The sequence below is a fragment of the Topomyia yanbarensis genome, chromosome 3, assembly GCF_030247195.1.
Source record: "Topomyia yanbarensis strain Yona2022 chromosome 3, ASM3024719v1, whole genome shotgun sequence".
In the NCBI taxonomy this organism is placed as follows: Eukaryota; Metazoa; Arthropoda; class Insecta; order Diptera; family Culicidae; genus Topomyia; species Topomyia yanbarensis.
Genome location: NC_080672.1, coordinates 194,820,981 through 194,835,641, shown reverse-complemented (window position 1 = coordinate 194,835,641; position 14,661 = coordinate 194,820,981). Strand labels below are relative to the sequence as shown.

Genomic DNA, 14,661 nt, shown 5'->3' with positions numbered 1-14,661 from the left:
CCACCCTAATTCAACTAATATAAAAAATCGGCAAGAAAGTTCTAAGAAAGTTTGCCGAAGATACTATATACCTAAAACCAACGTTTTAGGCGCAAGCAGTTTTGTCTTCCTAAATACAGCTTTGGGACCATAGTGCAGTGGCTGAGATGCTAGTATCATCACAGAAAAGTGACTGTTTACAGCCTGTAGGTAGATTTGGAAAATCATAGGTAAAATATTGATCCTTCAGGGACGCCTGCTTTAACGGGTAGCTTATTAGATTTACAATTCTGATAAGAAACTTGTAGGGTACGGTTAGAAAGATAATTTTTAATTATCTTTATTATGTAAATAGGGAAATTTAAATCCCACATTTTGGCAATTAATCCTTTGTGCCAAACACTGTCGAAATCTATTTCGATGTCTAGAAGAGCAACTCCAGTGGAATAGCCCTCTGAGATATTTGCCTTTATCATGTGAGTTATTCTCACAAGTTGATGAGTAGTTGAATGTCCAATACGAAATCCAAACTGCTCAGGAAGAACAATAGAATTCTCATTGATATGTGACATCCTTCTAGTTAGGATGATTTTTTCAAATAATTTACTAATAGAAGAGAGTAAACTAATTGGTCGATAGCTAGATGCTTCTGCTGGGTTGTTATCTGGCTTCAAAATAGGAATAACCTTGGTATTGTTCCATCTTTCAGGGAAGTATGCTAATTCAAAACATTTGTTGAATATTTTGACCAAGTATCTCATGGTGATTTCGGGAAGGTTTTTAAGAAGAATGTTGAAAATTCCATCATAACCTGGAGCTTTCATATTTTTTAACCATCATGGATTTGATCTCATCATAGTTTGTTTCAACAATATCGTCTAGAGACAATACTTGATTTGAAACATTTTCATACTCTTGTAAGACTTCGGTTTCAATAGGACTCACAACGTTGAGATTAAAATTATGGGCGCTTTCAAACTGCTGAGCAAGTTTTTGAGCTTTTTCTTCGTTTGTAAGAAGCAGTGCTGTGCAATCTCACGATGGTCTTTGAATTGTGACGGTAAATATGAAGTGACCGTATCACCACAAAAATGACCGTTATTTCATTTCCATTTTTCTCGGCTAGTATTTCAGTACTATCTCTCACAGAAGCCGTGCGAAAGAGAACGTATTGAAATGATAGACAGATTGAGTACCATTTATTTTGTATTGGTATGGTAAACTAAATATTATCAGTGTATTGTATTCAGGCAGCATGCGGTGCTTTGTTAATTTTTTCTCCACCTTTCAGCCTCTTTTATGCATAGCTATTTCTGTAAAACCGCCTGTTTGTAGCTCGTTGTTTGTAATAAGATGACCGTCATAACCGTATTGATATTGTTAATAAAACGACGGTCAATTTCCCTTCCTCTCAATAATGTTTCCAATGAGTGAGAGATTCAGAAGAGACTGCTGTCGATTCATTGGAATGAGAACCGTAACTCAATAAGCATCGCTTACTGCTTTAACTGCTAACCGTTTCATTCTCTTTTGTCTAGCCGGTTTGCCATCAGTACCGTGATCCTTCAAAGCTGGAATTGGTTTCTGAGGTTTCTTAAGAACCTTAGAAAGTTTCCAGAAAGGTTTAGAATTTGGCTTGATTTGTTCAACCTCTTTCGCGAAATTTTCATTTCTTAAGAGTGTGAATCTATGCTTAATTTCTTTTTGTAGATCCTGATAGATACATTTCTTAGCAGGATCACGAGAACGTTGATATTGACGTCTTCGAACATTCTTCAAGCGAATCAGAAGTTGAAGATCGTCGTCAATAATAGGAGTAATAAATTTTTTCTTTGTTGTTGGTACTGATAAATTTATAGCATCAACTATAGAATTACTTAAATTTTTTAATGCCGTATCAATGTCAGCTTTATTTTGTAAATTAAGATCATGATTAAAATTATTCTCAATATAAGTTTTGTACCTTTCCCAATTCGCTTTGTGATAATTGAACACTGAGCTAATGGGATTGGAAACAACTTCTTGAGAAAGTGAAAACGTTACTGGAAGATGATCAGAATCAAAGTCAGCACGTGCTACAAAAGTGACTTTGATCTGTCAAAACCAAATCAATTGTTGATGGATTCCCTACAGAAAATTCGGGAACAAAATTGAATAATAACCAGCAGAGCAATCATTAAAAAGTAGTTTACCGTTGGAATTGCTTTGAGCATTATTCCAGGCTCAGTGTTTGGCTTTAAAATCACCGATTATGAAGAATTTCGACCGATTTCTTGTAAGTTTTTGTAAGTTTTCTTTCAAGAAATTAATTTGCTCGCCAGTGCACTGAAAAGGCAAATAGGCTGCAGCAATAAAAATGATACCAAGATCAACTTCGATACCCAAACTCTCGAGCACCTTGGTGTCAAGAGACGGAATTGTCGGCAAACAGAACCTCTGTGCTTACTATCGAGACATCTCTCGGTATCAGCCAGTGGTTTAGTGTTCACGCAAGACGTGTGACTTTTTGGAATTTAGTGTCTAACTAGTGCTAATTTGGGTACTAGTTCAGATACATAGTCTAACTGGACACCCAGATGGTGCTAGTCACTGACGAGGAGAATCCGAAACACTAAAACAAAAAAACCATACCTTATGTAAGGTATGTGCCCTCATGCACAAAAAATTAGTCTTGTCCAAAATGTTTCCCACTTGGCAATTTCGCATAATTCCAGGCGTTTGGTACTTATACCAAAAGACAGTTTCGGTTCATATTCCTCGTCGGCAAACAGAACCTCTGTGCTTACTATCGAGACATCACTCGGTATAAGCCAGTTGTTTAGTGTTCACGCAAGACGTGTAACTTTTTGGAATTCAGTGTCTAACTAGTGCTAATTTGGGTACTAGTTCAGATACATAGTCTAACTGGACACCCGGATGGTGCTAGTTACTGACGAGGAGAATCCGAAACACTAAAACAAAAAAAACCATACTTTATGTAAGTTATGTACCCTCATGCACAAAAAATTGGTCTTGTCCAAAATGTTTCCCACTTGGGAATTTTGCATATTTAAAGTCATTGTTAAACTTTAATTTCATTACAATTTTGTTTGCAAATTTCCACCCCGCTTGAAAAGCTTCAAACATTGAGGTAGAATTTAACATAGCAATCATCATAGGTAACATAGAGTCCTGCAAGTATTTTAATTTTTCTTCCGTTACGCTATCTAGATCCATTGGACTAAAGGAAGCGTTGGGTGCAAACGAGTTTGTAGGCGTGGTAACGGTAGCCGTTATTTTGGCCTTGTTACCTGCCACTGAAGCATAAGATGACACACCATTGTAGGATAGTGTGACGGAGGTAGAAGTTGTTAATCTATTTTGAATCGGATTAACACGTTTGGACGTGCTTTGTTGAAGTGTACCTAAAGAAGTAGGTACATTTTTTATTTGTTGTTTTTGTTGTCTAGAACGAGAATTTATAATTTTTTCTCGAACAGGACAACTCCAGAAATTCGATTTTCGCTACAATTAGCGCATTTGAAACTTTTTGTGGTTTTTTTCACCGGACAAGTATCTTTCGTGTGCGATTTATAACCACAGATCATACATTTGGAATACAAATGACATTTTTTTGAGCCGTGCCCAAAGTCTTGGCATCTACGACACTGGGTCAGATTTTGAATTCTGCCCCCATGTCGTCTATAATGTTCCCACTTTACTCGCACGTGGAACATAAAACGTGCTTTTTTAAATACTTTCAAATTATTAACCTTATTACGGTTAAAATGAATTAAATAAAGCTCCTGGATAATTCCAGAGCGTACTGGCATGTTCTCACCGCTAGCCTTTCTCTTCATAAGAATAACTTGTGAAGGGGAAAAGCCAAGTAAATTTTTCAATTCTTTGGATATTTCATCCAAACTTTGACCTTGTGGAAGCCCTTTCAAGACAGCCTTGAATGGTCTAGCTGTCTAGCTTGAACCGTAAGATACTGGAGTAGTCTTTTGTGGCGAATCAATTCTTCCGCTGTAACTCGACATTCTCCTCTTTGGCCAATCTGAAAAGAGACTTTCGCGTCCGGAAGGAACGTCGAATGCTCAGTTCGAAAGGCCTTGAAGTCGGAGATCATCACTGTTACAGGCGGAGGTAATTGCGTTTTCTTCTCATTGACTTTAATTTTGAGCTTTAATTTTTGGCACATGGCCTTTCTGGGAGGACCCAGGCATGTTGGAAGAATTAAATATTTCTTTAGGCTGAATTGTTCTTGAAAAATGTTTTAGTCTTGAAAAAGACTGATTGAGTAGAAAATGTAGGTAGTCTTGAGAACGACTAATTGTTGAATAAAAATATAGGTAGTCTTGAGAAAGACTGATCGAGCGAAAATATAGGTAGCCTTGAGAAAGACTGTTGCTGTTGAAAAACTCTAGGTAAACCAGGAGCTATCAAGATTTGTGACCGGTTCGAACGAAGGTTCAAGCCGGTATGTCTCTGGAAAAACATGATTTGCGGTGTTACCTACCATTCCAAAACTACTTAACCGATTTATTTCAAACTTTGCATACACATTCTATGTCAAAAATACCTAACCTCTACATTTACGTTGAGTTTTTGAGATAATTTTTCATTTAAGGGGGTGTTTACTCATAAAAAGGCGGAATTTTTCGTGAAAAATAATAATTTTTATTTTAAATGATTAAATAACCCCCTAATTGAAAATTTATCTCAAAACCTCAACGTAGGAGTTAGGTATTTTGTATATAGAATGTGTATGCAATGTTTGAAATAAATCGGTTAAGTAGTTTTGGAATGGCAGGTAACACCGCAAATCATGTTTTTCCAGAGACGTTCTACAAAAAGCTCCGTCACCGTGTCGTTTGTCGATATTTTTTGCATAGAAAAATTACAGCATGTAATTGACATGATACACTATAATGTACAAAAGTTTTGATAAATTTTCGCCACATAAAGTTCTAAAAAAATCGCAAAAAAGTGTTTTTTACACGCTGAAACCTATAGAAAGTGGAATTCCGATTGTTGAGAACGATTTCATTGACTATCGTGGAGAGCCATGAAGAATTTGGCAAAAAACACTATCCTCGAAATGTCGAAAAATATGTAAACGTCTTTCTACTAGTGTTCCAGTCGAATAGGGGGCACGTGCCCCTCCGTGCCGTATTCGGAAAATATTGCTCTCTGTGAGGTCACTTTTCGAAAAGGCTGATATCGAAATAAAGTTTGAAGTATGCACGCATGCACTTCAGAGGTAGTGTGATATCAAGAGCAGCAATTTTAGCTCTCCGTCGGATTGAAAATTTTAGTAAACGCTATTGAGAGTATGTACTTCAAATATATGAAATATTTTTCTTGGCTCAGCCATTTTAGAAAAATCCAGTTTTCCCTACATAATGCATTGATTGAAGAACTTAGATATTTTATTAACACAGTATTAGTAATAATTCATTTGTCAGTCTACTTTATAGGCCATTTTTTCGCTTTATCTTTAATTTGGTTTAGCCTTTGAGATTTCTCGCACTGATGTTGCCCCATGCTGATTTGAGTATCATGTTCTAAATGCTCTCAATCGATATAATATCCGAAGAGAGTAATCAGAGTTATAAGTAATGTCTCATCACACTGTTAGGTGGATTAAAAGCGTTTTTACTTTAAGGCTTCACTAAAAGTAGTGAATTTGTAGATATTATAGATCATTCCTTCAATTAAAAAGGTTTTCTTTCGAGAGGTCAGAAGATGAAGTTTTTAAATTGAACCGTTTTCAAATGATAAACGCTGTTTTTAAAAATCAGGTTTTGAGACAAACGTGTTTATGGGTTTTGGACATCGCTGATTACGAATCTGAATCAGTTTTCCGAAATTCAAAATGACCGGTAGAATATGGCGGACCCCCACTAAAAAAATGGTATTTCATCCAAAATTGAGAAAAAAGATTTTGACATTTATAAACACCAATTTGAGTTAATATGCATCAAAGTAAAAAAATGCTCCGGGATAGAACTGGCTCGAGTTTTCTTCTCCAGATAAGCCGTCCTCGCGTATCCGGACACCCTGCGTTCGGCAGCTTGCAGACGGTGACTGGCCATGTGTCCGCCGCAGGACTTGCAAGCGGAAGATAGTGACGAAGTTGCAAATAACATAACTGATGCCCATTTGTTACAATATGCTACATAACCAAATTCTTAAACCAAGTATAGGTCCAGGCTCTCTGCTCCAATAACGATGAAGACATGACGTGGCATTCATTTTAGACTAAAAAGAACATTCGCTAAAGCGGCTGCTGGGGAGAGTAAGTTCTAGTTTTGGAATCCCCAATTTTATGTTATAGAACTGTCACAATTATGAATCTAAAACTAAACCACTCCGAAACGCGTCCTTACGTCGTTACTTGACTCGAAATTATTTTCCCCAATATATTGAACCTAAGCGTATAAGCTGCATACTCTTTTTATATTCAAAACACAATTCAAACCGTATTTCAAATTAAGTAACATATAAAACGGCACCGAACACCAGTAGTACAGTTCGAAGCAAAACTTCGTAGTAATAAATCAAACCCTCTGCTGGTGATGTGATTCTTTCCGTCCCAATTCTACTTTTAATCCCATATTAAACAATACGCTACAGAAAATAGTCTAAGGAATTTGATTGATGTATGATATTAATACTCGCAAACATGTACTAACAACAAAAACCAATTAGGTCTTTATCTTGGTCAGATGGCAAAACCTTCGGGTTGAGCAGAATCGCTGTATATTAGATTCGCAACTTTTCGAAACAAACTGAAACTCCTCTAAAATAGCTCAGACCGCCTTCCAGTAGGCGCAAATACAGTTGTCACCTGTATCAACCCAACGCATACACAATTAGAATTTTAATTAATTTTTCCCAACGTAATTCGCAAGCAACACCCTGCAGCGTTGAACTCTATCCAAACCCACCCGTATTGCATGTTTGTTAGTGTATGTAGATGCAAATCGCACAGCGTTCAGAAAACCACGATAAACTCTGGCCACAGTAAGGAAACAGGTGCAATCCATACACTGTTCAACTGACACATTCTTTCGTGACATTACAACGATTTGACGATTCTTCATTTCATAAATATGTTATAACTTTATCAAATGAACGCCTATATCAAAACTTATTACAGATTCGGAAATTAGACAAAATTTCACTAAAGATTCAATAAACATAAACTGAGTATACTGGAAGGGGATTGTTTTATAACAGATAATGTAACGTGACGTTACAACGCGTCACAAATTAGAACTATAAACGAATTTCCATAAAATTCAAAATATCTGCTCTATAAGATTTTTAACAAGAACAAATCTTCTACAATGTATTTCTAAATAGCAGACGCATAACTAGGTGTCATTAAATGTATTTTTTATTGTTTTGTTTCTTATTAAGAATTTTTTAACTTTCGTGACGTTACAACGTCATCAACTTGAAGTCAAATCTAAGTATAATTTAGCGTTTAAATAAACCATGCGTAATAAAATTTGACACTATATCTGATAAACCATTCAAGCGTCTGATAAAAGTTGAATGACGTGACGTTACAACGCAAAGTGTATCCTGTTCTAACTTTAGCTCCGTACATCCAATAAAAGAAATTGTATGCTTTTTAGAAAAGTATTTTTGAATACAAAGAGAATCTGAAATAAAAATTTGAATAATAAAATTAAAAAATGGGCATTTTTCGTGACGTTACAACGCAGAAACAATCAAAACTTCTATTAGTTAAAAAAGTATTAGTGATCAAATTAAGAAAAAAATCTTTCTAGCTTTATTGATCTACACTCAATAACGAACAAATTTCTTTAAACAGATAAAAATTTCAATAATAGTTTCATGAAATAGAACTTTTCTTAGAAGTCAATAATTCAGGAGCCATTTTCCATGAAATTCAACTTACTTTTCCATATATTTTTCAACTATTTGTCGAAATGTCAATGGTTGGATTACATAACTTTTCAATGGTTTAAACACTATCTAGGAAAAAATATTGTGATACCAAAATAAGACAAAACAAAAACGTCATTCTGGTGTACAAGCCCGCGGAATGTGTCAACTGTGTTCGAGTCAATGTTACCACTGCCGAAAATTTATAGTAGAATCACAAACATCTAAACCGTGTAAAACTTGCACCCAAAGTCCATCGTGCGCACTCCATGACGCTGTGCGATTTGAAGCCCAGCATGTACAGTGTACATTGTACACGGACAATAGTACCACCTGGACGATATAGCCATGATGTTGATGATGTTGCTCGTTTGGTGTTTGAGCGACAAATGATTTGCAGCACCTCTTTTTGTAAACTATCCATATGTGATTGAGTCACTTAGGTGCGAGTATGTACAAAAGCCAACGTTGATGAAAATCCATAGCGTCTACCGCTTATTGTACCGTTAGGACAATATATTCAACATATTACTCGTTTGGCATATGAGCGATGACAGATATAAAACGACTCGTGGGACCTGTATAAATAACCTTCTCGTATGTGATGTAACGCTTAGAAGCTTCCTTTTGACGGCTCTGCAGGAAATTGGCTTGCAAATTTGGCATTTTCCTCGTCGCTTTCGAAAGATTTTTTGCAAATTCGTTTTTTGCTTTTTTAACAGTAGTCGCACATTTTGCGAAATGCAAAACACGTGCACATATTTTCGATTAGATAGCGTAAAAATATTACGATTTCATTCAGTACACCGCACCTTATTCGTAATTAAAAACTGGAAAAATATATCGGTTAAAAGAAGTATTCCACGTCAAAGTTTTTGAGTTGCTTTCTATCGGGGTATGACTGTATTAATATTACTTCGGGAGTATAACTGCATCGAGAAATATCTATTTTCAGCTTTTATTTGGCTCAATGATGGTTATCAAAAATCTTATCTTAAATACACTTAAATTCACTGACAACGTGTGAATAATGTTTTTATCAATGTCATAATATATTTTTTAATTCATTTCATTTTCTATTAGGCGCAAAACCATGTCCACCGGAGGAAATGTACGTTGGAGGAATGATCCAGAAGCAATGGCAGGAGGTTCATTTGCTGGTGCTGATTTTGAATACATGCAGGTCGGACCGTCGCCCCCAGCTGAAAGAGCACCGAATTTGTATGATAGCTTCGAGGAGCCCAGCACAGATACAACAACATTTATTTGCAATGAATCTATACGAAATGCGCTTATGGAACAATTGCGAACCTCTTCCGGTCGTATTATCTTATTGGAAGACATCGAATCTCGCATAACTAATGCCAGCAATGTTAGCGAAGTATATGGTGGATCATCTAATGTAGAGAAAAACATTAGTTTTCTTTGGGCTGCATATCTAAACCGCGCGGAACTCTTAGATGGGCTGATCGACAGTGGTGCAGAACTTATGTATTACGATAGCAATGGATTAACGGCTTTACATCTAAGTGCATTTAGTGGTTGTGTAAGTTGTGTAAACTTTCTTCTCCAGAAAGGTGTAGAAGTAAACGTGCAGCCAAAATGCTTTACTCCATTGCATTGTGCAGCCCTTGGAAATTCTGTTGAAACCGCTAAAATTTTAATCAACAATGGTGCTAACATAAACATTCCTACAAATAAACAAAACTGTGAGGAGTCTTTGTTACATTGTGCTGTACGTTCAAACGCTTTAGAATGTGTAAAACTATTTATCGCAGAAGGTATGGATGTGAATATGTCTGATAAAAATGGTAGTAATTCAATTCATCTGGCGGCTGACCTTGGTCACACTCAGTGTTTGCAAGTGCTACTGAATTGTCCGCAAGCTGACCCCAACATAAGAATGCAGCTTCGGGATAAAGAAACAACTGCACTTCATTTGGCTGCAGACGAGGGTAATTTAGAATGTGTTACTTTGCTCTTATCGAAAGGTGCTGATGTAAAGGCGAAAAATCACCGAGGGTTTACACCATTACACTTGGCTGCGCGGGCCGCTAGTGTAGAGTGCGTGGAAGTTTTATTGAGAATAGGTAATGCTGATGCCAATGCTCAAGATGCCGACGATCGAACTCCTCTCCATGCTAGTATTAGTAAATCAGACTCAGCCTTTGATATATTAGAAATTTTGATTTGCTGGGGTGCTAATTTAAACCATCAAGATGTGTATGGTTTTACCGCGCTACATTTGGCAGCATTGGATGGGTTGGCGCACTGTGTTGAAATGTTGTTGTTTCATGGTGCGGACGTTACCACTAAGACTAAGAAAGGAACATCCGCGTTGAATGTTATTATGAGAAAAACACCCGCCTCACTGGCAATGATTAATCTTAGGTTAGACACTGCAATTACTCTGACACATTCACAAGATTCCTCGAATCGCGAGGTCGAACTTGAATTGGATTTCAGGAGTATTCTTCAACATTGTCATCCTCGTGAAATAAGTTACCTGAATACTTTCGTAGATGAAGGGCAAAAGGAAATTCTCCAGCATCCGCTTTGTTCTGCTTTCCTATATATCAAATGGGGGAAAATCAGAAAGTATTATATAGCACGTCTGTTGTTTTGTTTTACGTTTGTACTTTTTTTAACGTTGTATGTTTTGACTGCATTAGCGCATAACTGTTATAACGGAAGTAAAGATATGAAGGAAACAATTCAGGAACAGGAATTGTGTCAAAAACAGTCTATTTTAGGTGATATGCTAAGAAATAACCCATTTGTGATGGAAATGCAATGGATGGTTCTCGTCGCCATTACAATAGTCGAGATATGCCGCAAAATATATGGAATGACCGGATATACATCATTGCGTCGATATGTCACACAAGCTGAAAACGCTATTGAATGGTTTATCATTGTAAGCGTTTTTGTGATCTCCTATATTTATACGAAACGTACATATACGTGGCAGAATCATGTAGGAGCATTCGCTGTTTTACTTGGTTGGACCAATCTGATGCTAATGATAGGCCAGTTGCCAGTATTTGGAGCATATGTTGCAATGTATCGAAAAGTACAAGTGGAATTCGCGAAGCTGTTTATGGCATATTCATGCATGCTTATTGGTTTTACGATTAGTTTTTGTGTAATTTTTCCGTCCTCATCGTCGTTTGCTAATCCATTCATGGGTTTTATTACTGTGTTAGTAATGATGACAGGTGAACAAGATTTAGAGCTACTGATAAATGATCCTGATGGCAAAGATCCTCCATTTTTGCTTGAAATAAGTGCACAGATAACTTTTGTATTATTTCTTTTGTTTGTCACTGTAATTCTAATGAATCTTTTAATTGGGATCGCTGTACATGATATTCAAGGATTGAAGAAGACAGCCGGCCTTTCTAAACTAGTTCGGCAAACCAAATTAATATCGTACATCGAATCGGCACTATTCAACGGTTGGCTACCGAATTGGTTGCGAAGTCTACTGCACTATACTGCTTTAGTATCCCCCCAAGCGTATAGGGTAGTTCTCAGTGTGAAACCTCTCAATCCGGGTGAGAAGCGACTTCCCAGAGACATAATGATGGCGGCATATGAAGTAGCTAAACAACGAAAACATATCGGTCATACTATATCAAATCGAAATTCAAACCTAGTTTTTTTCAATTCAAAAAATAAACTAGACACTACCAATACTAGTGCAATAACAATGGATCGCTCCGGCGATTCAGACTGTGGATTTGAATCGGCTAGTATCTGCACATTGACTACAAAAATAGATGAGAATGCTGAAAAGATAGATCTATTGAAAAATGAAATTTGCGATTTAAAAGAGACACTGCAACAGAACCAACACGTGCTAGAACAATTACTTGATATACTGACAGCGAAACAACAACAAAAGCTTCGAGTCGCAGTGGATAACATCTGATAAAATGTGCTATGATTAAAAATCATCAATAAAGCATTCCGATTGCTATGAAGCTATGTATGACTTTGAAGTTGGAACTGTAATGATTTGAATACACATTGATAATAACATGGTTTAATTACTATAAGATTAGAACACAATCTAGGCGGCCTACTTATTTTAAGGCTTTAATGGAAAATCCACTGCTTACATGAATTATCAACATTATTTTCGTTTTTCTCATCACGAGACCCGCCTACAAAAGTTTTTTCAAGTTAAATAAAAATTCGGGCACTAGAGGGTTAATTACTATAAGATTAGAACACAATAACTTACCAAAAACGATCAACAAATGTTATGTTCTTGGCTCTACTTCTTGTCTGAACCTTGGCTTCTATTTTATCGTAATGTTACTACATTTTTTAAAATTATTAGTGATAAAATTTCTGAGTATTTCACATGTCGTCGCTGTTGTGCTATCTCATGATAAATACTATTTTTGGGTGAACTGAGCTAGATATTCCACATTCCTTGTCTTAATTTGCTCTACATTTTTATTAGGAAGAGTCTTTTTTGAAGTGAAATTTAGGAAGAACATGCAATTCCGCATCCAACGACCTATTTATGATCAAAATCTGTTGAAAAATGGTTATTAATCTTTTTACAAATTAGAAACTTTCTCGCATGAACTTTTAAGGTGTGTGTGTTAACCATCCTATCTCCCACTAGCTGGTAGTGATTTACAGAAAAAAAGATGTTTGTATGTATTTAACTATATTAATGCAAATAACTTGGTTCAAGGATTTAGGTAGGTGTTGGTTCAATTGACTTTCCAATGACCCATTTCGTGTACAGCGCCAGACATGTTCCGAGGTCATCGTTCCATCAACCAGCCCCGCCTTAATGTAATGTTTGTATCAATTGGATTTTAACATAACAGTGATATATTTAACGACATTCAATTAGCTAGAGATTACTGGTTATGGAAAGTTATGAAAATTAGAGCCATAGTACTGTCGGTTCTCACGGTAAAGATGGACAAGTTTGTCTATGCCAGGAGAGATGCTGTGAACTCGAGTGATTCGTAGTTATGCTGCTTAAGCTCGACCCTCATTAACAGAAGACAAAAGTTAAGCCTGTACGATATTAAGTCTGTTCTAATGACCCTGCTACTTCTAGTTTTCCGATTTGTATACCTCATATCCTTGCTCTTACTTGAGTACTATGGCTCTAATTTTCATAACTTTCCCTACCCAGTAATCTCTAGCTAATTAAATGTCGTTAAAATGTAAAAAAGAAAATGTGATTAACACAGTCGAAATAAAAATGGAATATATATGGTAATATATATATATATATATATATATATATATATATATATATATATATATATATATATATATATATATATATATATATATATATATATATATATATATATATATATATATATATATATATATATATATATATATATATATATATATATATATATATATATATATATATATATATATATATATATATATATATATATATATATATATATATATATATATATATATATATATATATATATATATATATATATATATATATATATATATATATATATATATATATATATATATATATATATATATATATATATATATATATATATATATATATATATATATATATATATATATATATATATATATATATATATATATACATATATATGTAATATAATGATTATGAATAATAAAATTCACTTAATCAAAAGATCTTCCATACTTAACCTGCCGGCGAATGCGCTGAATTATATAGCATTAGTAGTACACATTTGAAACTTATTTCACAGCTTTGTTGAATCGAATATTGTGTAGTAAACCGTCTTATAGCAGAGATTTCTTTCATAGAATCCTCAATTTCCGTCGGAACTCGTATTTGAGACGCTCAAGGGATTCTACACGTTAAATATAATATAAATAATTTTATTAAAAAACTAGGAGTGGGTAATGTCCTAATGTCCGGGACGTAACCGCGGTGTTGACGTAGGACTAAACTTGGGCATATCATATGACATTCATGGATAATTTGAGCCAATGCACTTTTTGAATGAATGTTTACTGGAAATTTCATGTCGAATGAGATTGCCACATTCACTGATTTTCTAGGACTTGCAAAAACCTTCGGGTTTGTAGATTAATTTGATAAACATTTGCTTATATGAATCACTGGTAAATGTATACAAGAATTGACAGGCGCAAACTCAATTCAAGTTATTAAATGGAACTTTCTAATTCAATTCTTTCTCCATTATGTTTTCATCCTAAAAAGAACGGTTTGTAGATAACTGTTTGGTGATACCAGACGAGAATCCTTGCTAACGATTCGAACCTTGCCCGAATTCGCTTCTGCTGCGTACATACACGAACATTTCCCTTTCGCAGCTCACATCGAATGAGCATTGTATATCGGAATGCGATCTCTTTTATAAACTTCTTAGTGCAGATGGTAGTCCATCCCTTTGTGCGACAAATGAAAATATTTTCATCATTCGTTTTGGCGTGGCATTCGCTTAGTAGCAGGGTTGCCACATTCACTAATGTTCTAGAAAGATTTGCATTGTAGATTAATTCGATAAACATTGGTTTATATGTGTCATTGATAAAGTACAGCAGACTTGACAGGCGCAAACTCAATCCAAGTTATTAAAAGGAGCTTTCTAAATAAATTCTTTCTCCATTATATTTTCATCCTAATAAGAACGGTTTGCAGATAACTATTTTTGGTGATACCAGACGAGTGCATACACCAGATGCGTACATACACGAACATTCCCCTTTTGCAGCTCGCATCGAATGAGCATTGTATGT

The 14,661-nt window shown here is 35.4% G+C and overlaps 1 protein-coding gene across 14 annotated transcripts in view; it reads left to right on the top strand.

Moving 5' to 3' along the window:
• LOC131693470 (transient receptor potential channel pyrexia) overlaps positions 1-14,661 on the top strand; it is a 116,661-nt gene that overhangs the window by 70,168 nt on the left and 31,832 nt on the right. For 10 of the 14 annotated variants that reach the window (XM_058981311.1, XM_058981314.1, XM_058981313.1 and 7 more), the window contains one exon: positions 8,968-13,128. In XM_058981311.1, coding sequence (XP_058837294.1) covers positions 8,968-11,818 — 2,851 coding nt within the window. In that variant the 3' untranslated portion in view covers positions 11,819-13,128. Of the gene's footprint in view, positions 1-8,762; positions 8,908-8,967; positions 13,129-14,661 lie in introns of those variants that run through there. The other 4 variants (XM_058981310.1, XM_058981316.1, XM_058981315.1 and 1 more) reach the window with 4 other exon arrangements.